This window comes from Ambystoma mexicanum, chromosome 11 (genome assembly GCF_040938575.1).
Source record: "Ambystoma mexicanum isolate Mex_15411 chromosome 11, UKY_AmexF1_1, whole genome shotgun sequence".
NCBI classification, from domain to species: Eukaryota; Metazoa; Chordata; class Amphibia; order Caudata; family Ambystomatidae; genus Ambystoma; species Ambystoma mexicanum.
In genome coordinates this window covers 236,041,816-236,063,561 of record NC_090934.1, presented here as the reverse complement: position 1 = coordinate 236,063,561, position 21,746 = coordinate 236,041,816, and the positions used below count along the sequence as shown (strand labels likewise).

At 50.6% G+C, this 21,746-nt stretch overlaps 1 protein-coding gene across 6 annotated transcripts in view; it reads right to left on the bottom strand.

Annotated features, from left to right (window-relative positions):
- RCC1 (regulator of chromosome condensation 1) overlaps positions 1-21,746 on the bottom strand; it is a 589,822-nt gene that overhangs the window by 21,592 nt on the left and 546,484 nt on the right. For all 6 annotated transcript variants that reach the window (XM_069622944.1, XM_069622949.1, XM_069622946.1 and 3 more), the window contains 3 exons: positions 4,207-4,359; positions 3,702-3,821; positions 3,204-3,356 (listed from right to left, as the gene is read on the bottom strand). In XM_069622944.1, the coding sequence (XP_069479045.1) occupies positions 3,204-3,356; positions 3,702-3,821; positions 4,207-4,359 (426 nt within the window). The remainder of the gene's footprint in view (positions 1-3,203; positions 3,357-3,701; positions 3,822-4,206; positions 4,360-21,746) is intronic.

The following is a 21,746-nucleotide window of genomic DNA, read 5'->3' as shown; positions in this document are numbered from 1 at the left end:
TTCTTAGTTGAGACTTGCATTGGCTTACCTTACAGTTCATTCCAACTCTGCTTTTCACAAGCTTAACAGCTTGTGACCCTACAAGCGATTCTCTAACTTTGTGCAAGACTTATTATCTAAGAAATGGCTCAGTTCCATAGACTGTGCTCCAATTAACTTTGCCTGTCCTGGCTCCCTGCAGACTCTAGTCCATTGAATGATATGTCTGTCCCTCATAGGTGGCAACTTGTTTTAGACTGTTCTTGCTGGGAAAGACTTATTTAGTCTTCATTGGAAGATTTAAGTATACTCACATGCCCCGAGAACCTGTTTAACTTTTTTCCTTACTTTCCTTTATGCAACCTCAGAATCTAGTATAACTAGTGATATATAAATGCCATTCCTGTGCTTGTGGATGAAATCACCTCTGGGTGTAGGAAGTGTGTAAAAAAAAAAGTATCAACCAACTAGTGCTGATTCTGGAACAGTATTTTTAAAGTATATGGTTACATATCTTCCTTTTTAAAGAACCCTTTTTAAAAATGTATGCTATATAAATAACTGAAACCTTGAGTGTAAGTGCTACTTGTATTTGCGAATGTTATTGCTATAGCTCTACAGCTCACATTTACCCCTCTTGAGATGGGCCTGGCTGCTCAGTCACACTACCAACCTGTGCAGAAGAGCCCTATACCAAATGGTGGGTTACCAAATAGCAAGTAGATAAGGGTTGTGTAGTCTCACAGGTTTACTACATCAAGTCTTACCAAACACCCATCGCCATGGGTAACTAGCTGGCCCATAGTGGCAGAGATCAGTCACAGTGACAAAGAAACTCAGTCCGAGTTTGACATGTATAAACGCGCCACTATTGTGGTCATCTGCCACAGACACAGCTCACCCACCAGGCACTCTAGAATGCAGCTACGGCCATGACCAATTCATCGCACTGAAACGCCAGACTTGCCTCAACACCTCTGCTATTAGGATACAGCAACAACCTGTGACAAATTCGGTCTAGGCGGGTACACAGCCTCCTGTACTAGCGCCCCATCATTAACACACAGCACACTCTGATGTACCTGACCACTTGTGTTGCTCAATGGAGCCAAAACGGCCCTAAAACCCAACAGGAGCCAAATGCACACACGCAACTTAGTCTACTCTCAGAAAGTTTCCCCATACCTGGACTTAAGTCCCCCCCCCCCCCCCCAGGTGTTCCAACCACAAAGTGCACCGTGCCCACACAAATAGAAAATGGCACTAAAGAAATGACTACAATGCAGTATTTTAGCACTTTCTCTTGGTGTCCTTAACTTGGTGTCTCTATCCAAGCATGCAATGTATTTGCATGGGCACTTTTAAGGCAAAAGCCAAAAAAAAAAAAGTTGATGGTTCTGGAAAACTCTTGTAAAATCCGACTGCAACAGCCTAGGACGGGTAAGACAAAGGCATCACCAGTTCACCAATTTGGGCCTTCGGCTCCTCACCATACTTCTTGCAACACCAACATTCCAACGTAAGCAACCACCATCCAATGTACTCTCTACCATCCAATGTACTCTCTACCATCCAATGTACTCTCTACCATCCACTGCACCACTACCAAACAAACCTCCAACAGCTTTATGCTGCTCCTGGGAACATCCCTCTTCCACCCCCACCCTCCATAGGGGTCTTCACTCACCCCATGTACACCAATCTACCGCTTGTCCTCCCCTTTTAGCTGCATACTCCCACAACCTGAACGTTCCGCCATAAGCACCACTCCAAACACATCTACCCCCATTTAAACCCCTCTTACCATTCACTAATGTGCTTACTCTGGGCCTCTGGAAGACCAATCCCACTTAATGAAAACTTCCAACTCATGTCCCCCCTAAAGTATTTTGACCATCGCCAAAACACTGATTGCCACTCATGACACAATGGCTGCCCTCTACTCAGACTTTGCTACATTCACCCATTCTCAATTTACAATGGATTTATAAAAAAAAGTTTTTAAAAAGACTGACTGTCCGCAAAGACAGCATCAGCTCCTCATTCATCCCCCACACATGTCTCCTCTTCCTCCTTTGAGCATAGCTTGATCTGACCTTTCACCCCACCTACTACCTGCAACCCTCAACTTCACAGATCTTGCCACTACCAAAAGGAGGTACTGCCCATAATGGGCAAACTGGACCAAGGTCCACCAACTGCAGCTATCCTCTGATCAGCTTTAAGGCTGACCAACCACCATCTTTCCCCACATGGATCCTTCCGCCACTCAGCTCCTAGTCTCAGTTGATGCTTCACCATCTTACCGCCCACTCATCTCTGCTACCACCTACTCCCGCTCCCCCACAAGCTCCCCTATCCCCCCCCCCACAAGCTCCCCTATCTCCCACACCCCAACTCACTTCCACCTCCCTCATCTATTAAATTTCAACCCTCAAGTGATTGAGCTGAAACAGACAAACTGCAACCCGCCCGTCATCTAGACCTGGTCAGGTAATTGAACCAAGTTATATTCCTGCAGTTACCTCCTCCCTAATCCATAGAGCGTTTCTAAAATAAATACTGCACTAGCTTCCCAGTTAGACTATCCTGCCAACTCGGTCCCTCCATTCACCCCAAACCATGGATTTCACACTATCATCTTACCAAAAAAACATCTCAATCTCCCTATAGAGGACTCTCACTCATCTTACATATTAGAAGGACTCTTTGCCTTCACCGCTGAATCAGATTCTGCCAAACCCACCTACTACATATTAAACTCATAGCAGCAAGCTATTCTTGACACTCCAGATCACACTTAACCCAACTAACATTTTCCCCTCCTGGTTGATAATTTTATTTCTTTAAAGGGAAATGGGGGCACAGTTATGTGACACTATCCCACCATCCTTTCAGTCAGGGCATACCAGCTGTTGAAATTCTCAGGACCCACTTTGTGGGGCCCCTAAAGTTGTTACTTTGTCTTATTTTTACTTGAGTTCAGTGGGACTTCAACTGAAGACCCCCTGCCACATACACTTTTCCTGATGTTCCACCCAGTAGGACTGCAATGTATCCTGCTACCATCTGAAAAATTTACAAAGAAACTCATGGACCCCAAGAAAATAGTCACCAAAAGCCCAGCATGCAGATGGCACTTCAAGATGGTTAAAATACCCCAACAACCGCTTCTGAAAAATAAAATTAACAAAAAGGAAACTGCATGCACTTTGTCATCTTACCATCTGTGGTGACTGCATAGCTAACGGATGCACCACATGCCACAGACGACACACTAGGTAACCCAGAAATTAATGTGGGTTCGCTCTTCTCTTCAGCTCCCTCACCAAGGCCCAGCCGTCCATACTCTGCACGACCCAGGCTGTATGCTCGACCTGTTAAAAGCAGAGGGTAGGAGAGAAGAATCAATTTTGGCAGGACCAGGTCATAGAACTTTAGGGTGACTTTTAGAAAGTGGATGAGAAAAGAAACTTATTGCACCACTAGTCCTCAGCAAGAGGTTTCCGATTGACCAGGATACACTGCAGCAGTCTTTGGCCTGGCTTAAAATTTGCTTTAATGGGGTGATGTGAAGGTGGCTGGGAAAGGGGGAAGATACAAAGGATTTAACAATGGACGAGAAGCCTCTGCCTCCAAACAGTCTGGCTTGCCCAACTCCGCAGACTTTAGAATTCCAGGACAGATGCAGATCTGTATATTCACAGCAAGGGTCTACTCACCTTCAGAATCCAGACACACAGTGTGGTGCTGGCCTCCAGAGAAGCCAACCCAAGACTTTGTGGAGTTCTTGAACGTTGACAGGTTTTGTGGGGAAAAGCAAGAGCTGGTGCTTTTAGTGCCTGTCAAACGAAAAAAGCAAGACTGGTATAAATAAGCAATCGTAAACTGTGCTGGGAACAAAAACTACAAGCAGGGATTAGGAAGAACAATTGTACAATCAAATAGGACAGGCAAGCCTACAAACAATCAATAACCTATGGAGAATCCACTATCATGTGTATAGATTATGCAAAAACCTCACAAGCAGAGCAGGGTTTACTTGCTCCCCGGATTAAACTTCACCCAAGAAAACAAAAACACAACATCGGAGCCTTGTAAACAAAAACTCAAATCCAAGGTAAAATGAAATGTATGTTGAGTAAGTCTCACAGTACTGCATCCTAGCAAGGATCTCTAATTGAAGCATGCTATCGGAATAGGGTGGGTGGACTTTTTGCTGCTCACCAAGCTGGTGGTAGTTTGCAAGTCCGAAGCCGTAGACCTGACCTTCTCTGGAAATGGCAAAAGTAAAGTAAGCACCGCAGAAAGCGTCCTGAAACAGCACACGTCCACTGCCTTTTAACTTCATGTGGATGCATTGAGGTATTAACAAGCGATCTGAAACAGTCAAAACAAAGATAGCAATGAGAAGAGCACTACATTCCAGAGGTAGTATATATTGGGACTGGGAGGGCACCATCATTGAGATGCATCGTAACTAAAGGATATTTTCAAACAATGTCTTTTTAGCCGAAACCTCTAATCATTCCACAAGTCTAACAAATTAAAAACACAACAAATAAAATAATTTGAAAAAATAGCTATTGTTGGAAAGTCTCATTTCTATGCCAAATCTTCACCTGTGAGAACCTGATCAATTTTTGCTGGACTCAGGAATTTTTGGTATTTTCTCCCGAGTAAGTGGAAATCTTTTTCCACCCACACTTTTGCTCCATCAGAACCCTAGCACATTTTTGTACTTTATGGAGTCAGGTTTTCCTCCATGTTTTCTAAGGCATCCATTTTATTTTTGAAGCACACAGCACTTTCAATGCTGCTGGGAGCCCTTTGCGTTTTCTTTTATTCTCCTTGTGTGAACCACTGTTCCCAAAAAGTAGAGGGATACTTTTTATCCCTTCACATAAGGTGGGGGTGCTGATTACACTGTATCCCCCCTTCTCCTGTAACAATTTTGTTAGAGGACAAGCATACCTGAATGGCTGGTGGCAGTGGAGATGTTCTACAGACGTGTTATTTCTACCTGCAGATGGTGTGCAAAGCCCCATTAATGCACAGAAGGGCCACCATTAACCCAAAATGGCGGCTGAATTCTTTTGACAGAGCTCTTGGTTATCCTTCTGCCATCCTGTGGGGGGTTAGGGGGTGTTGGAGGAGGGCGATCTAGCGTGACTTTGGTCTTCGGCAGGAAACCAGTGTCTGAAGACTGGTAACTAGGAAGGAGTCCAAAACTCTGCAGTTCTTGGTCTTCTGGCATGCCTGCCTGGAACCAGTTCCAACTGGACGGCTGATTTCAAAGGCCCGCCACCCCCCAAAATGTAGCTTGAGTGCCAATTGGCTCTGTTCCTGGATAAATGGCTTGGATCCTGAGGCTGAAGACAGGTCTACCACTGGAACGTAATCCAATGAGTAAGAAGGGAAGAAAAACTCTAGTAGCTAGTTCCAGCGACCGAAGATGCCTGCTGAGCTACTGCGGCTGTGCTGACCCTTCTGTTAGATAAGCTTTTCATAGCAATGATAAATCTTCCCAACCCGTGTTAACCGCAAATGTTTTGCTTTTACTGGTGGGTAATTTTGCCTTATACCTGTGAGTGGGAACCTTTTTCCCCCTAGTCATTTTTCAGACTCCATAGTGTCTTATAAAAAAGTTGTCCTCCGACAACCTTTTGGCAATAAGTGCCTATTGTTGCTGGGTTGCCCTTGGGGCTCCGCTTTTAACTTTCTCTGGCTAACCTTGTGAGCACTACAGTTCCCAAAAGTAGAATGGATCTTTGGATACCTTTTACATTTTATTAGGTGAGACCAGCACCCTCTACACCTCCCCCCCCCCCCAACCTTATGTGGAGTGCTGGGGAGATTAGCATCCCCTTTCTCATTTTAAATTTAATTTGTGTTACAAGGACAAACGTACATCCAATGGCTGGTGGCAGTGAGCCTTTTTACCTATTTGGTACATCTTTACCGCGGGCTGCTTCCACATCCATGGGTGCCCATTTCACCAAAATGGCAGTCTTGTTGCCATTTTAGCGTTTTTCCTTTCTTGGTCCTTCCCCAACCTCAAGGGTGGGAAATTCTTGGGAGATTCTGATCTTTGGCGGGAATCCTGTGTATTCCCTGCCAAGGCTACAGAGTGTCTGAAGACAGGGAGCGAAGTACAGAACTTTGCAGCCCTTTTTCTTCCAGTCTGCCTGTGCGGATAAAGTTCAAACTGGGTGGTTGGCTGTCATGAAAGGACTACTGTTAGTTAAGAATTGGTGCAGTCAAACGAGACTATAAAAGATTTATCTGGTTGATATTAGGTAAGCCACATTTTGGTATAGGTCTATACTGCACAAGTAGGTAGCGTGACTGAGCAGCCAGGCATATCTCAAGAGGGGTAGTTGGGAGCTGTACAGTGGAAATCCATAAATACAAGTAGCCAAGTAACACTTGCACTCAAGGTTTCATTTAGTTATTTAATTAACATTAGTTTTAAATAAGCATACTTTAAAAAGGTAAATGTAACAATACAAATAAACTTCGAAATTACTTTTCAGAATCAATAAAGCCAGTGAATCTTTGGATATGCTTACCCGGAGGTGACTTCAATCATAAGGATAGTATTTGCAGTTATGTTACACTAACATGCTTTGCAGATTCAGAGTTGCAGAAAGGAAAGGTTAAAGGAAGTGAAAAAGGTTAGGACAGTTGCTCAGAAAAATGTGAGGATAACTGAATCCTCCCATGAAGTCTAGATAAGACTTTCCCCAGCAGTAACAGTGTTTCACAAGCCACAACCTATGGGTGTGAAGCAATACCAAAGTCAATAGATTAGAAGAGTGTATTTAGCGAGCCAGGACAGCCAAAGTCAGGAGAGTAAGGCGGTCGGCCAGGGCCTAATCAGCGATACACAGATTATCACGCAGGCGATTGACCAGTATGACATGGTTGACCGTGTCAAAGGTATAAGATAGATGGGAGGATGAGGACAGATGTGATATCAGAGTCGAGGTTGTAGAGCAGGTCTTCACAGATGTTCAGGAGAGGAGGTTCCGTGCTTCTGCCAGCTCTGAAGCCAGACTGATCATGGAGACAACCAACAGAATCGGTGTGAAGATTAAGCTGGGAGATGGCAAACTTTTCTAGGAATTTGCCCAGGAAAGGAGTGAGATCACACGATAGCTGGGCAAGAAAGGTCAGCTGTGGGTTCTTTGAGAAGAAGGGAGGGGTAGGCTCCAGAGGCAAGGAAGTGGTTGCAGAGCTCAGCCAGAGCAGGAGCAAGGGTGTCAATGCAGTCCTCTATGGTTTTGGATGAACAGGGAAGAACCTGTCTTGACAATACTTTCATAGATCAGCCTAGTCTGGAAATCTGGTATGAGGAGAACCGGGGGGGGGGGCGGGCGCGGGTAGGAGAAAGGGAGGAGCGGCGGCTGCACGGGGTCAGAGGTATCAAAAAAGGGGGAGGAGACGAGAGGGGGACAGGATGTCCCTTTTTTTGTTAGATGAAATTAGAGGCAAGGGCCGTGCAGAGGGCCTGGGAGGCGACAGGAGAGGTAGAGACTGCAGCAGGGTTGGCAAGATTTTAAAGAGTGTCCGCGTCGTTAGATGCCGCAGAGACGCTGGCTTGGATATGGGCTCTCTTCTTAGTGTGGACAAGGAGCGGGTATTGCCTTTGGAGCAGGCAGTGGTGTGCAAAAAGCCCGCCATTCCCTCTCAGCCACTCTACACTTGCGTTTAAGGGCAACTAGGTCAGAGTCATACCAACCAAGAGTTGTAGTTGGCTTTGGGCATCACGCGGAGCTTCATGACAGGAGCAAGAGCATCAAGAGTATCAGAGATAAAAGATTAGAGCACTGAAAGGGCTTTCAGGCTGCGAGTCAGCCAGAGGTGGAGGGGGAGAAAGTGATAGCAAAAGCCTCAACTGATATGCTTCATGGGTCGGATGACCGAGAAGGTAGGTGGGAGTGTTGGAGTTGGCTTGGCCTGGGTGGTAGAGATGGAGAGATGGGCGGAAGGGAGAGAGTGATCACTCAGAGGGGTGGTCGGAGGGATTGATTAGGGGAGGTCTGAAGCCATCAGAGCATCCAGTGTCCTGAAGAGGGAGTCAGGCCAGATGGGAGAATAGAAAGTTGCAGAGGTCACGAAAGAGTCCAGAGGAGTGACAGGAAGCATCCAGATGGGCGTTGAAGTCTGTAATGAGGAGTTGAGTGGTCGAGGAGGGGAGGTCAGCCCACTCAGAGGAACGACATCTGACCAGGTGGCCGATAAGATAGCCACAGTACGATAGTGGCCAGGAGAGAGAGAAAGCCTGCAGACCAAGGCATTCAAAAGAGTAGGCCTGCATAGGAATGACAGGCAGGAATCCACTCCAGGAAGATCAGGCTACACCACCTCCGGACCGGTTCTGTCTGGGTGCGGGGAGGCTCTTGCAGCTATTGGGGAGAGCGGCAAAGCTCATGAGAGCTGGCCGCGAACCATGTCTCTGAGAGACCAAGCACATCAAGTTCAAGTTCTTCCAGGAGGCAGCAGATGTCAGGAGTGTGACAGCTGAGCGAGAGTTGTGTGGCAATATGGAGAAGGTTCCATCCTTGAAGGACTTCCGGGGAGGGGTACAAATCAGAGGTACGCCTTGCAGAGGTGTAGAAGGAGCCTGAGGTGGGGCAGAAGAGGAAGGAGAGGGCAAGGTAGCCAAGGCAGAGGGGGAGGCAAGGAAGCTGAAGGGAGAGACTGGACAGCAGGAGCTTGAGGAAATTGATGAGGCGTGCAAAGCGTCTATCAACGAGGAGATTGGCCCGAGGGCCTTGGATCACGATGGTCCCATAAACGTAGACATGAACGATTACCTGAGAGCATGGGTGCACAACATACGGCCCGTGGGCCAGTTGCGGCCCGCCTGCTCTTTTGTCCGGCCCGCGAGGCACAAACACTTTCTTAATGGAGGGCGGCCAGCAAGCAGCATCGGCCGCCCTCCATTAGGAAAGTGTTTTTTGTCTTCCGGGCCGGACAAAACACTGGCCGTAATTGGCTCAGCACACACGAGCCACGTAGTGAGTGTGTGCTGCACCAATGGAGTGCCAGCACTACGGCTGGCGTGGTCCATAAGGCTTGATGCCGGAAGGCATTTCAGCCTTGGACCACGCCAGCCGCAGTACAATTCCAGCGACTTCCAGCTTACCTGCCTTCCAGCACGTCTCCGGGAAGTGGTCTGTGTGTGTGTCGGGTCTGTTTTGTTGTATGTTTGTGTGTATGTTGAGATGCGGGGGGGGGGGGGGATCGGGGCGGGTGTCGGATGTGTATGAATGTTTGTTTTGGAGTGTAAGTGCGGTGTATGTTGAAATGCAGGGTCTGTATGTGTGCATGCTGATTTGGGGGTTGGGGTTTCGGGTCTGTATGGGTGCATGTGTGTGCTGATTTGGGGGTTTGGGTCTGTATGGGTGCATGTGTGTGCCGGGTTGGGGGTTCGGGTCTGTATGGATGCTTGAGTGCTGAGTTGGGGTGGGGGTTCGGGTCTGTATGGGTGCATGTTTGTGTGTGCTCAGTTGGGGGTGGGGGGGTTCGGGTCTGTATGGGTGCATGTTTGTGTGTGCTCAGTTTGGGGGTTTGGGTCTGTATGGGTGCATGTTTGTGTGTGCTGATTTGGGGGTGGGGGGGTTCGGGTGTGTATGGGTGCATGTTTGTGTGTGCTCAGTTGGGGTGGGGGTTCGGGTCTGTATGGGTGCATGCTTGAGTGTGCCGATTTGGGGGGTGGGGGTTCGGGTGTGTATGGGTGCATGTTTGAGAGTGTGCTGATTTGGGGCTGCGGTTTGGAGTGGCGGGTGGCGGGTTTGGGTCTGTATGGGTGCTTGTTTGAGAGTGTGCTGATTTGGGGGTGGGCGTTCTGGGTCTGTATGGGTGCATGTTTGTGTGTCCTGAGGTGGGGGTTTGGGTCTGTATCAGTGCATGCTTGAGAGTGTGTGCTGAGTTGGGGGTGGGGGTTCGGGTCTGTATCGGTGCATGCTTGAGAGTGTGTGCCGAGTTGGGGGTGGGGGTTCGGGTCTGTATGGGTGCATGTTTGTGTGTGCTGAGTTGGGGTGGGGGGGGTTCGGGTGTGTATGGGTGCTGGTTTGTGAGCCGAGTTTGGTGGTGGGGGTTTGGAGTTGGGGGTTCGGGTCTGTATGGGTGCTGGTTTGTGTGCTGATTTGGGGGTGGGGGTTTCAGGTGTGTATGGGTGCTGGTTTGGGAGCCGAGTTTGGTGGTGGGGGTTTGGAGTTGGGGTTCGGGTCTGTATGGGTGCTGGTTTGTGTGTGCTGATTTGGGGGTGGGGGTTTCAGGTGTGTATGGGTGCATGTTTGTGTGTGCTCAGTTGCGGGTGGGGGGTTTGGGTCTGTATGGGTGCATGCTTGAGTGCTGATTTGGGGGCGTGTATGGGTGCATGTGTGTGTTGGGGTGGGGGGGTTCAGTTCTGTATGGGTGCATGCTTGAGTGCGCCGATTTGGGGTGGGGGTTCGGGTGTGTATGGGTCATGTTTGTGTGTGCCGAGTTGGGGTTTGGAGTTGAGTGGGGGTTCGGGTCTGTATGGGTGCTGGTTTGTGTGCTGATTTAGGGTGGGGGGTTCGGAGTTGGGGGGTGGAGGGTGCCAGGATGAATAACAGACAACGGGCAGCCTTGCCTGGTGCCCCATAGGATCACCCAGGCAGGTGAAATGTGTTTGCCAGTGCGAACCCTGGCCACTGGCCTGATGTATAGCAACTGCACCCAGTGTATAAATCCCGGGCAAAACCCAAATCGGCATCACCACATAGATCTGTAATAGCTTGTTTTGTTCCTCAGCAGTGGGTGTGGTTTATTTGTACATTCCTAAAGCTTTCAAAACCGGCTGCAGCCTTTTCTAGTATGGTCCTGGATGATGTCTGCTCCTGTAATCATGCAACTAAACCTCGATCAAGCGTTTGAGACCCATTGAGTGTGGGTAATTGTTACCTTTCTACAACCCCATCAAGGATTTTTCAGGGGGATAGATGCACAATGAAATTGATTAGAGAAGGTAACTGCTCTTTGAGGGCAAGCTTTATTTTTGACATCTGGCGGGCTCCTGCAGCGATCCTTGGGAGGTCATTGGCAGCTACGGCTCTTTTTGGTTCAGCAGCACTTAAATTTCAACGCTTAGCAAACAGCACCGTTGTGGATCTTGGACACCGGTTGGACTCTTTGCTCCCTCAGTCCTGCAGCCTGGTGAGGGGACTCTGGATCTGATGGTCCTGCTTCTAGAGGGTTCTTGGGAATCTCCTGGAGCTTCTAGCCGGATTGGTTCTGCAGCAGATGTTACACTCTACTACTGACACTCGACCCCTGGCAGTGGGCTTCCGAAGCAACGGAGAGGCACAGCAAGTCGGGAATGGAGGTCCAGTGGCATTCGTCTCGGTGTTAGCTGGTTCCACTAAAGCAACGGCAGAAGTCGTTCCGTACGGAGTTTGGGTCGAGGTGAGAAATGAGTTCCGCACAGCAGCAGGGCTTCACTGGGCAATACAAAGGTCCAGGAGGTTGCAGCAAGCTTCGTTCACGGTTTCTTCGTTGGGTGTTTCTCCCAGTGGTGGACTGCCTGGAGTACCAAAACTCTCACCTTTTAAGGTTTCTTCCATTCATGCACAGCCTAGGCTAGCAGGGTGACAGCCAATCAGGACTAGTTGCATTCAGGCATTCCTAGAGTCAAAGGACAGGGGAGTTTCGTGACCCTTCCTCACATCCTGTCCTTCCAGACAGGCCCACCAAAGGCAAGACATAGGGCTAAAACCTGTCTCACCACACAGTAAAACCGAAGAAAGACCTCACAAACTGAAAATGGCAAAAAAGACGCAACAGTGGCCATTTTGACAAAATGGTCATGCATGGGCACTGTACTGCAGCTGAGGGTTCAGCCTGCGGTAGAAAATCACAATGGTAGGAAAAAGTAAACCACTGCCACCAGCCATTTAAAGTAGTGAGGGTAAAATAAAAATGTTACATGAGAATGTGGGATAAGGGGCTACTAAGTAACCCCCCTGCCACCCAGCACTCCACATAAAATGGGATGTGCTGGACCTACAAAGAGAAAGTAAAGTCAATTTCACTTTACTCTTCATGGTAACTGTAGTTCACCCAAGAAAAAGGAATTTAAACCTTAAGAGAAATCTAAAGGATTTCTCAGACACTGCACTGAAGGTGCTGCATCACCATACAAAAAGTAAACACCTGGAGTTTGTCAGACTCCAAAGCAGTGAAAACAAAATCCAAATTAGGTAGAAAAACATAAGTGAGAAAAGGGTCTCATTCCAGGGTTAAAAGTAAAAAGTCCAGCAAAAGAGCTGGGGTCTCTAAGATGGGAGGATTTTTGCACAGAAATGAAAATTCTCCACAACAGTGATTGAACATTTGAAGAGATCTTCCCTTCTCATAGGCCTCAAGAACCTTTAAATATAATTATAATCCGACAGCAAAATATGCAGACCTGCACACAACATTATCGCACAAAATTTAGTAAGATGGGAGGAGTCTCAGATCTCCTAGTTTGGGAAGAGAACAGCAGTCAAGATAACCCCTACCACCACGTTTACTGTACATCTTCCAGGCGCGGGCAATCTGGATACCGAAAAGATTTGATTTATCTGCTGGAAAGCAGGGGGGGGGGGCCTACACACTGGGCCAGTTGTATAGAGGCCATCAATGTCTCACGTTTGAAGATTGCAGGCAGGCCTACATGGTAGGGGAGAGGGATTGGTTTGAATATGGACACATGCTGGAAAACATTTCAGTTACAGGTAAGTAACTTGTTCCTTTTCCAGCATGGGGTCTGGCATGGATTCACATGCTCAAGAATAAAGAATACATAGCAGTACACAGATGCACAACCACGGGAGGTGGCAAGGCTCAACGTTAAGCATCTCTTACCTCCTCACCAGGCTCACCTTCAAGCAAACAGGTTGCGCAGTGCTGCTTTGCCAACTCTGCACTACTCCCTGGAATCCCTGTCGACTCAAAACTTCGTGAAGGTGTGTGTAGACCTCCACGTAGCAGCCCTGCAGCTGTCAAGCAAGGGCACACCAGACAAGAACACCGTAGTTGCAGCAATCACTCTGGTCGAGTGGGCTCTCGGACAGGCTTCCAACTGCCAGTCTTTTTGACGAGGAAGTAACAAGAGTACACCCCGGACAAGCTCCATCGCACCCTTTAGCATGGCCCACACCTTCAGCAGAAGCTGAGGGATGTGGTTTTCCTGCCAGCCACTGGTGGTATATGGGGACACTTCCGTTGGAACTCTAAGGTGTGCCCATGGGCGAGAGTGTCCAGCACCCAACGGTCAGTGGAGATGGTCTTCCACATGCTGACGAAGTTCACCAGCCAGGCCTCCCACCGGGTTGCTTGGGTAGGGGCCAGATGCCACGGCCGGTTCAATCCTGTTTTGACATAGAAGCGCCGTCTTGGGGCCCTCGGTGATGAAGACGTCCTCCTACAGATTAGGTACGGTCCCTGTAGGTCTCCTGGGCCGACGAGCGGGAAGGTTGACGGTACGTCAAAGCACCTCCCCTGAATCCTTTGGAAGAACCCTGTGAAGTCCAAAAGGACGGTCGTCGTTGCTGAAGCGTGCCCAAGGCACGAGCCGTCTGTGTCCTCCTTGATGGCCTTAAGATACTTGTCCACAGTCTTCCCAAATTGTCCCCAAAGGGCATGTCCAACACCTTCGACTGAACATCTTGGCAGAAATGAGTGGCCCTAAGACAGCCCTGCCGAAGGCAAACACTGTTGCCCATTTGGCAGAAACCCGTGTCGGCGATGTCTGCAGCCACAGTAATGACGTGGTCTGATGCCACCTCGCCTTCCAGTAGGATCTACAAAGCTTCTGCCCTCTTGTCATCGAGAAGGAAGCCCAGGAGTGGAGCGATTGTGAACCAAAGCTCCCCGTCGTAAAACGCCACAATGGCGCATGCTGTTTGCGGCCTTGATGGCCGTCGCTGCTGATGTGATAACCCTTTGCCCCATGGCATCCAACTTCTTCCCCTCACTCTCTGGGGTGGAGGGGTTGTGGGGAATTAGGCTGCCAATGAGGAGGCACCCTAAGATTTCTTCTTGGTTGCCGCCGAAACCAGAGTCTGGAGACAGCCGGGACCGTAAGCACTTGGCTGCAGAGTCCGGCACCCTGTATTTCTTCTCATAATGGTCCCTCTTTGCTGGGGCCGAGAAAGGGTTCTTCATGAGGGACAACCCCTCATCCCAAATGTCACCCAAGAGCGGGATCGAAAATACGGTCTTCCTCTTCACCTTGCGGCAATGGTAAAGGAAACCCTCATCTCCTCGGGGACAAGGTGGAACAGCTACGAGGCCCTCGAGATCATGGCGTGGAATGAGCCTATCTCGTTGGGTGGTGAATATCTGGGCGGCGGAGATGGGAGATTTCTCCCCCCCCCCCCAAAACCACCATAGTCAATGCCCATGACGGTCGTTGCTGTGTCCAGATCTGTCTCATCCAATCAGTCTCATCCATCGTCCCGAAGGAGGCAAAGGGTGGAAAGGAGGACTCTCCTCTTCTTGGATGGTGGTTCCACCGATGGTCCCGGCGCCGTGGATTGGGCTGCCGTTGCAAGAGGCATCCTTGTCTGCATCTCAGAGCATAAGGTATGCAGTGCAGTGAGATTCCACTGCAGCGACGGAGGCGAGGGCGTTTGCGGCTTATGCTGGTCCTCCAAGCCCTCAACGCGCTGTTGCTCTTCATAGTCCTCTTCGTAGTCTCCCTCGTTGGGATCCGCCCCGTAGGGCCTGCATGCGACGCATCGTTCCACCCCCCCGCCCCCCCTCTTCTCTGTGACCAAGGGAGATGGTTTCGGGGAAATTATAGGCATCATCTTCTACGGTGTCTTTTCGATGGGTTGAAAAGAGGACTCGCTCCTGGCAGGCAGGGATACAGAACAAGTTACTAACTTGTAACTGTTCTCCAGTATGGATTCACATGTTCATGAATATTCCCCATCAGGCTGGGAATCCGCGGTAAAGAAAAAAAAAACAATTTCTGAACTTTCTCTTAACAACCAATCACTGGTCTCTGGTTCATCCTGCCCCCAGCCAATGACTGCCCTCTACCTAAGCCCCCCCACCCCCCCTGGAAGCGATCTTCAGATTTGGTAGCACGTAAAGTGGCAGTAGGACCAAGAGAAGAGCCGCAGAGGGGTAGGCGGGAGGGTTCGCATGTGAATCCATGCCAGACCCATGCTGGAGAACAGTTACAGGTAAGTAACTTCTTTCTCCAGCATGGGGTCCGGCATGGATTCACATGCTCATGAAGAATACATAGCAGTACACACATGAACAGCCACAGGAGGTGGCAAGGCTCAACATTAGGCATCTTACCTCTGCACCAGGCTCACCTTTAAGCAAAAAGGTGGCACAGCACTGCTTGGCCCATTTTGGACTCCTCTCTGGAATCCTCGTTGACGCAGTAGAATTTCGTGAAGGTTTGCATCGACCTCCACGTAGCAGCCCTGCAGATGTCCAGCAGGGGCACACCAGACAGTAATGCCGTAGTTGCAGCGATCGCTCTGGTCGAATGGGCTCTTGGACAGCCAGGCAACGGTCGGTTTGCCAAACGGTGACAATGGGTGCTGCAGCCGGAGAGCTACCTGGAAATGGAATCCTTGGAGAGGGCCTTCCCTTGGTTCACAGGGCCTAAGTTCACAATCAACTGTGATGTCTTCTGAAAACACCTTGCACTCGCTTGATGTTTCTAGAATGCTGAAGTTCTACATGGACTACACAAAGTCCTCTCAGTCGGCAACGGGAAGAAAACAGGTAACACCAAGGGCTCGTTGAGATGGAAGTCTGACGGCACCTTGGGCATGAATACGGGGTGCGTACGCAGCACCACCCTCGTCTTGTGGATTGTCAAGTAAGGTGGTTTACAAGCGGGCCTGAATCTCTCCCACTCGTCGTGCGGATGTCATTGCCACAAGAAACAGTTTTCCACAACAAACTACAGCGGTGCGGAATGCATAGGCTCGAACGGGGGACCCATGAGCCTAGTCAGCACCACATTGAGATCCCATGCCGGGGCTGGAGCCTTCACCAGCGGTAACAAATGGAAAAGTCTTTTAATGAATTCCTTGACAAGGCAGTGTGACCATAACGACGACCGCCCCGGGGTTCTGGTGTAGCGTGAGCTAGCCGCCAGATTAACCTTGATGAAAACAGGGGCCAACCCTGCCTTGGCCAGCGACAGTATATACGGCAGCAACTGCGGGACCGTAATCCGTAGAGGATCGAGTTTCTGTGCACAGCACTAGACGGCAAACTTCTTCCACTTATGGCCGTAGCATTTCAGTGTATACTAAGCCCTGGCCTTGGCAAGCACTTCCTTGCAGTCTGCCAGGAGATCGTATCCATCAAACTCTAGCGCTGCAGGAGCCAGGCCGGCAATTTCAGTGACCCTGGGTCGTGGTGCAGAATCGCGCCCCCTTCCCTGGCAGGAAGATCTGCATCTGCCGGAAGCTTGACTGGAGGGGACGCTTACATGTCCAGAAGGTCCGGGTACCATATCTGCCTGGGCCACACCAGTGCGACTAGGATCATCCTGCACTGGGACCGTCTGAGTTGAACGATTAGTCACAGAAGCAACGGGGAAACGCATAGAGGAACAGGCCGTCCCAGGTGAAAGAATGCATCCCCCATGCTCCCCGGCTGGGGAAACCTGCTGGCGAACCTCAGGCACTTGGGATTGCCCCATCGTTGGAATAGAAGATCCACTTGGTCCTGCCGAAACTCCCACTTGTGGCACGAGCGCAGTTCCCTGCTGAGAGTCAGCCACAGTGTTCTTCACTCCCGCCAGATGAAACAGGACAAGGAACATCTCCTGAGCGACGGCCCATCGCCATAGGTCCTATGTTTCTTTGGAGAGCGCTGGGGATCTAGTGCCCCCCTGCTTCTGGATGTAAAACATTGTGGTGGTGTTGTCCGTGAAAATCCGCACCATCTTGCCCTTGAGGGATGGAAGGAAAGACCAGAGGGCCCAAAACACAGCCCATAGATCCAGAACATTGATGTGCAACGACATCTCCACAGGCCTCTTGCGTAGAGACGAGCAGTGTGTGCACCCCATCGTTCCAGGGATGCGCCTGTCGTGACCGTTTCCTGGGATGGGGGGGGTGGGGTTTAGAAATCTGTGCCCGCCGACAGATGCCGACACCCCACCACGGAATCGCTCTACAAAACCGCTTGTCGAGGGTGATCTTGTCCTCAAAGCTTCCCGATACCTGGATCCAATAGGAGTCGAGGAACTCCTGCAGCAGTCTCATCCGCAGCCTGCACAGGCGCACGAGGTAGGGAACTTTATGGATCTCACCCTTGCGATTTTCAGGGTCAACAGCCATTGAAGCTTGCCCAGGATGGCCACCATTCTCTCCTCAAATGGGGACGCCAGACAACACTGTTGAGCCGGGACCCTAGAAAAAGCGCGTCCTGTGATGGCACCAAGCAGGACTTTGCAAAGTTTATCGAGAACCCCAGCTCCACAAGTAGCCGGACGGCCCCGTCTTATACTTTGCTCAGATGAGCCAATCTTCTAGGTAGGGGTAGACGTGAATCCCCCTGCAGGCGTAACTGCGCCACCACTGGCGCAAGACACCTGATGAAACCCCTTTGTGCCGACTTCAATCTGGAGGGAAGGATCTTGAATTGGTAATACTGCCCTTGGACCATGAAGCGCAGAAACTTGGAGTCCCTTGTGAATGGGGCGTGGAAATAGGCATCCTCCAGTCCCAGCACGTGCTGCAGGGTGACCATCCGAAACTACTGGGACCTGATGTACTTGCTGAGGAGGCGGCAGTCTAGTATAGGTCTACAACCACAAATCTTTGACGAGGAAGTACCTGGAGTACACGCCGGAGCCCCAGAGCCTTTTTGGGACGAGTTCTATCGTGCCCTTCAACATGGCCCGTACCTCCAGCAGAAGTTGGGGGATGTGGTTTTCCTTCCTGTCCACCGGTGGAATGCACAGGCACTTCCATTTAAATTCCAGAGTGGGCTCGTGGGGCAGGGCATCCAGCACCAAACGGTCGGTTGGGAAGTTCGCCAGCCGGCCTGCCACTGGGGTGCGCGGGTGCCCCCCTGACCCCTCGAAATCATGGCCAGATCAGTCCTGCTTCGCCGTGGGGGTGCCGCCTTAGGGACCTTGACGACGACCTCCTCCGGACTTGCTGCAGCCTTCCTGGGACTTTCCGCCAGAGGTCTGAAAGGGCTGCTGGAGCATGCTCAACGCCCAGGCTGTCTCGGTATCCGCCTCGATGGCCTGAAGCGACTCGTCCACTGCCTTGCTGAATAGGTTGTCCCCGTCAAAAAGGCATGTCCAACACACTCGCCTGTACATCCTGGCGGAAGCTAGTGGCCTTCAACCAACCCCGCCGACGAAAGCAAATGCTGTTGCCCATCTGAAGGAAGCCTGTGTCGGCAATGTCCATGGCCACCGTGATGCGATGGTCCGATGCCACCTCTTCTCCTTGCAGGATCTCCAGCGCTTCTCTTGTCTTCTGGCAGAAGTCCAGGAGGGGAGTGATTTTGAACTACAGCTCCCTGTCATAACGGGCCATGAAGGCGAAGGCATTGGCCGCCTTGATCGTCGTTGCAGCCCACGAGATCACTCATCGCCCCATGGCATCCAGTTTCTTACCCTCGCCATCCGGTGAGGACTTTGACGAAGATCCAGGGGACTACTTCGCCGCAGAAACTACCGAGTCCAGGGACAGTTGGGATCAGAGACACTTGGGTGCAGAGTCCAGCACCCTGTATTTCTTGTACCAGCCTCTCCTCGCCGGGGCAGAGGATAGGTTCATGAGGGACAGCCCCTCGTCCCAGAGGTCATCCAACAGAGGGATAGACTGTACGGTTTTCCTCTTGGCCCCCCCCGGCGCTGGTACAGGAAGCCTTCCTTCTCAGGGGCAGGGTCAGTTGAAACATCTGAGGCCCTAGCGATCATGGCGTGGAAGGAGCCAATCTCGTCAGGTGGTGAGGCCCTGGGCACTGGTGACTGGAGGGCACCTCTGTCGTCCGTACCTGTGCCCGTCGCCGCCGTATCCGGAAGGGACCACAGTGAAGGGTGGCAAGGAGGTGGATGATGGTCCTCTTTCAGGGGGCAGGGGGGTTCCCCGCCGGCGACAGGGATCCTTGTCTGGATCTCTGAACATAAGGTGTGCAGTGCCTGTAGGATGTCTGCCGACATGTCCACTGGTGGTTGCTGAGGCTGCAATGGGAGCATTGGCAGTGGCGTGGCATCCTCTGGCTCCTCACCGCCCTGCTGCTCCTAGTCAGTATCTTTGCCGCTCGCCACATCCGCTTCGCCAGGGTCCTTCCCATAGGACCTAGCCTCAAACATTTGGTCCAGCACAGCCTTCAGGCCGGCAAACTCCTGCTCGGAAGAGATGTCCGAGCCCTGCAGGACTACAGGGCCCCCACACATCCCCTTCTGCTCGACCAGCAGGGACAGTTTAGGGGAGATGATCGGCATAGTCTTCACCAGTGTTTTTCAATGGGTAGAAAAGATTCCCTCCGCGCAGGCAGGGAATCTCTTGTCTTAAGGGTCGCCTTCTGCAAACCCGCATCCGCGGCCTTCTCTAGGGACGCCACCACTCCTTCAAGGGAAGATTTCGCCAGGTGAACCTGGGCCTTCACGATCTTCGGGGTGTGCAGCCACCACTCCCATTTGGCCTTCTCCGCCAGAATCGGCTGGGACTGCTCCAGACAGTCAGACTTCCTTAGTCGCCGTTCCCGACCTGGCCGCTGTGGAGCCCGTGCCAACGGCACTCCCAGTGCCAGCAGGCTTGTGGTAGTTATGCTCAGCTGGTATCCACGGGGGCGCCACACGATACTGAATGGAGGTCTAAGCGCAATCCCGGACCCCTCTCTGCTTGGTTATGTGCCAGACATTGGGTAGCGCCTATAACAGGAGAATGGAGGGTTAAGATACTGGTTCTGTGATGGACTCCCACCTCCCTCTGGTCCAAATCCCCTCCCTTGCAGTTATTGTGCGTTGTACTCTCCGTCCTGCATCTCTATGCAGGGGCGTGTGGTTGGTGCGGGCGTTCCGTGGACCTAGTTGCTTCACTGGTCCCTGTGCCCTTATGTCGGGCCCAGACCGGCTGTGACTCCGACTCTGCTTGCTGTCTTCCAGGTGAGTTATAATTAGGGTGTCCGGTTTACGGGGATAACCGGAAAGTGACCGATATCTGACCCCCGTTAAGGCTTATAAATTCTCAGGGTTATCCGATAAAGCCCGTATTTCAAAGTGCTGGGAGCGGGATTCGAAACCATGGTGTCTTGTTTCCAAGACACATGTTGCCAGTGAGCTATCCTAGCAGCTCTGTTAAAGCATTTTCTATTGGAACGCATTGCTACCAACGCGGAAATGATCGTTTATTATCCCATATTGCCACATGACGATTTGACTGCCTAGTCATAAGGACCACACATTGCAAACTTCAATGCTGGACAATCTGGAAAACTCTGGTTTCGGTTGAGCGTTAAGCTCTGTGTGCCTCTCCCAGCTTTGGCACTGTTCTTGGGAGGGAAACATTAGTAGGACTGCAAGGGGCATGAACCTGTTGATGTGTGCATCTCTGTCGGGGGGGAGGGCTAATGCACCTCCTCCAGTCATGACCTCCGGGGCCTGCATGGGTAATTAGGCTGCACGTACATGTTTGCCCAGGAAACCTCGCCCCATATAAGCAGTGTCACTTGTTTGAGCCATTCACTGCTCCCTGAACCTGCTGAATGGTATTTTCCAGTGTTTCCTTCGCTTTTGCTCAGATGGACGTGTAGGACCCTTTGTAAGGTAAATTGTATGTATGTTTGTGTGATGCCGACGTGGTGGGGGTTTGATTTACACACATTTTAAACACAAGGACTCCTGGGCCATTTCTAGCGAGCTTGGAACTGGCACAACCCGTGCCCCTGAGCCGAGGTGCCATAATGACCCCTTACCTTGGAGGGGGGCCCCACAGGGCTGCCTGATTTCGTGAAGTAAGATTCCATTGGGCACCAGTCTTAAACACGTCAGGATATTTTATGGAGTGCTGCTGAGGCTCTAAACCCATTTCCTTTCTGTTTTGACAAGTCACTCAAACTATCACCTCAAAGCTGCATATAGGTCGGTGCTAGCGTTTGCATAACAAGATGTCACTATAAAAGCACCACACCTGCACATGCATATTACAACATGAGTACTTTAAGCACACAGAACCAGAAACCAGCTTCATGATGCTCCATGCGCACAAAATGGCACCAAAGAGCAGGGGAACAGTCTGAAAACAGTCTATGAAATTCACAGCTTAGAAGCAGATCCGCGCTTCGAAATCGGTAACCTTTTGGGGAAGCGCTACGAATTCTCAGAAAACAAAAAGCTGCCCCCAACCAGGTCCCTGAAATTTATGAATTCTTTTATAGCACGCTGGAACCCGTGATGCTCTGCATTGTTTTGCAATGAAGACAGGCGCGTTGCCCCCGAGCCATCCTCCCGGCCCATTAAAACGAACTGGGATGATGTTCTACTCACCCTCCCACAGTTAAATTATGTAGGTACAAACCCCACACGGTTTGGAATCCAAATGTCCAGACGCCAAATCTCTAAGCCCATTGGAGTTCCCAGAATTCTAAAACATTTGCTCAGTTTGCACTCAAGAAAATATTTTTTTTTTAAAAAAGGAGCATACATCCCACTCCAGAACCAACATTAATTTCAAATAATAACCTTTCGCCAATTTTTCTTACTGGGCAGGGCCACTGCAGACACAAGTATCTCCACA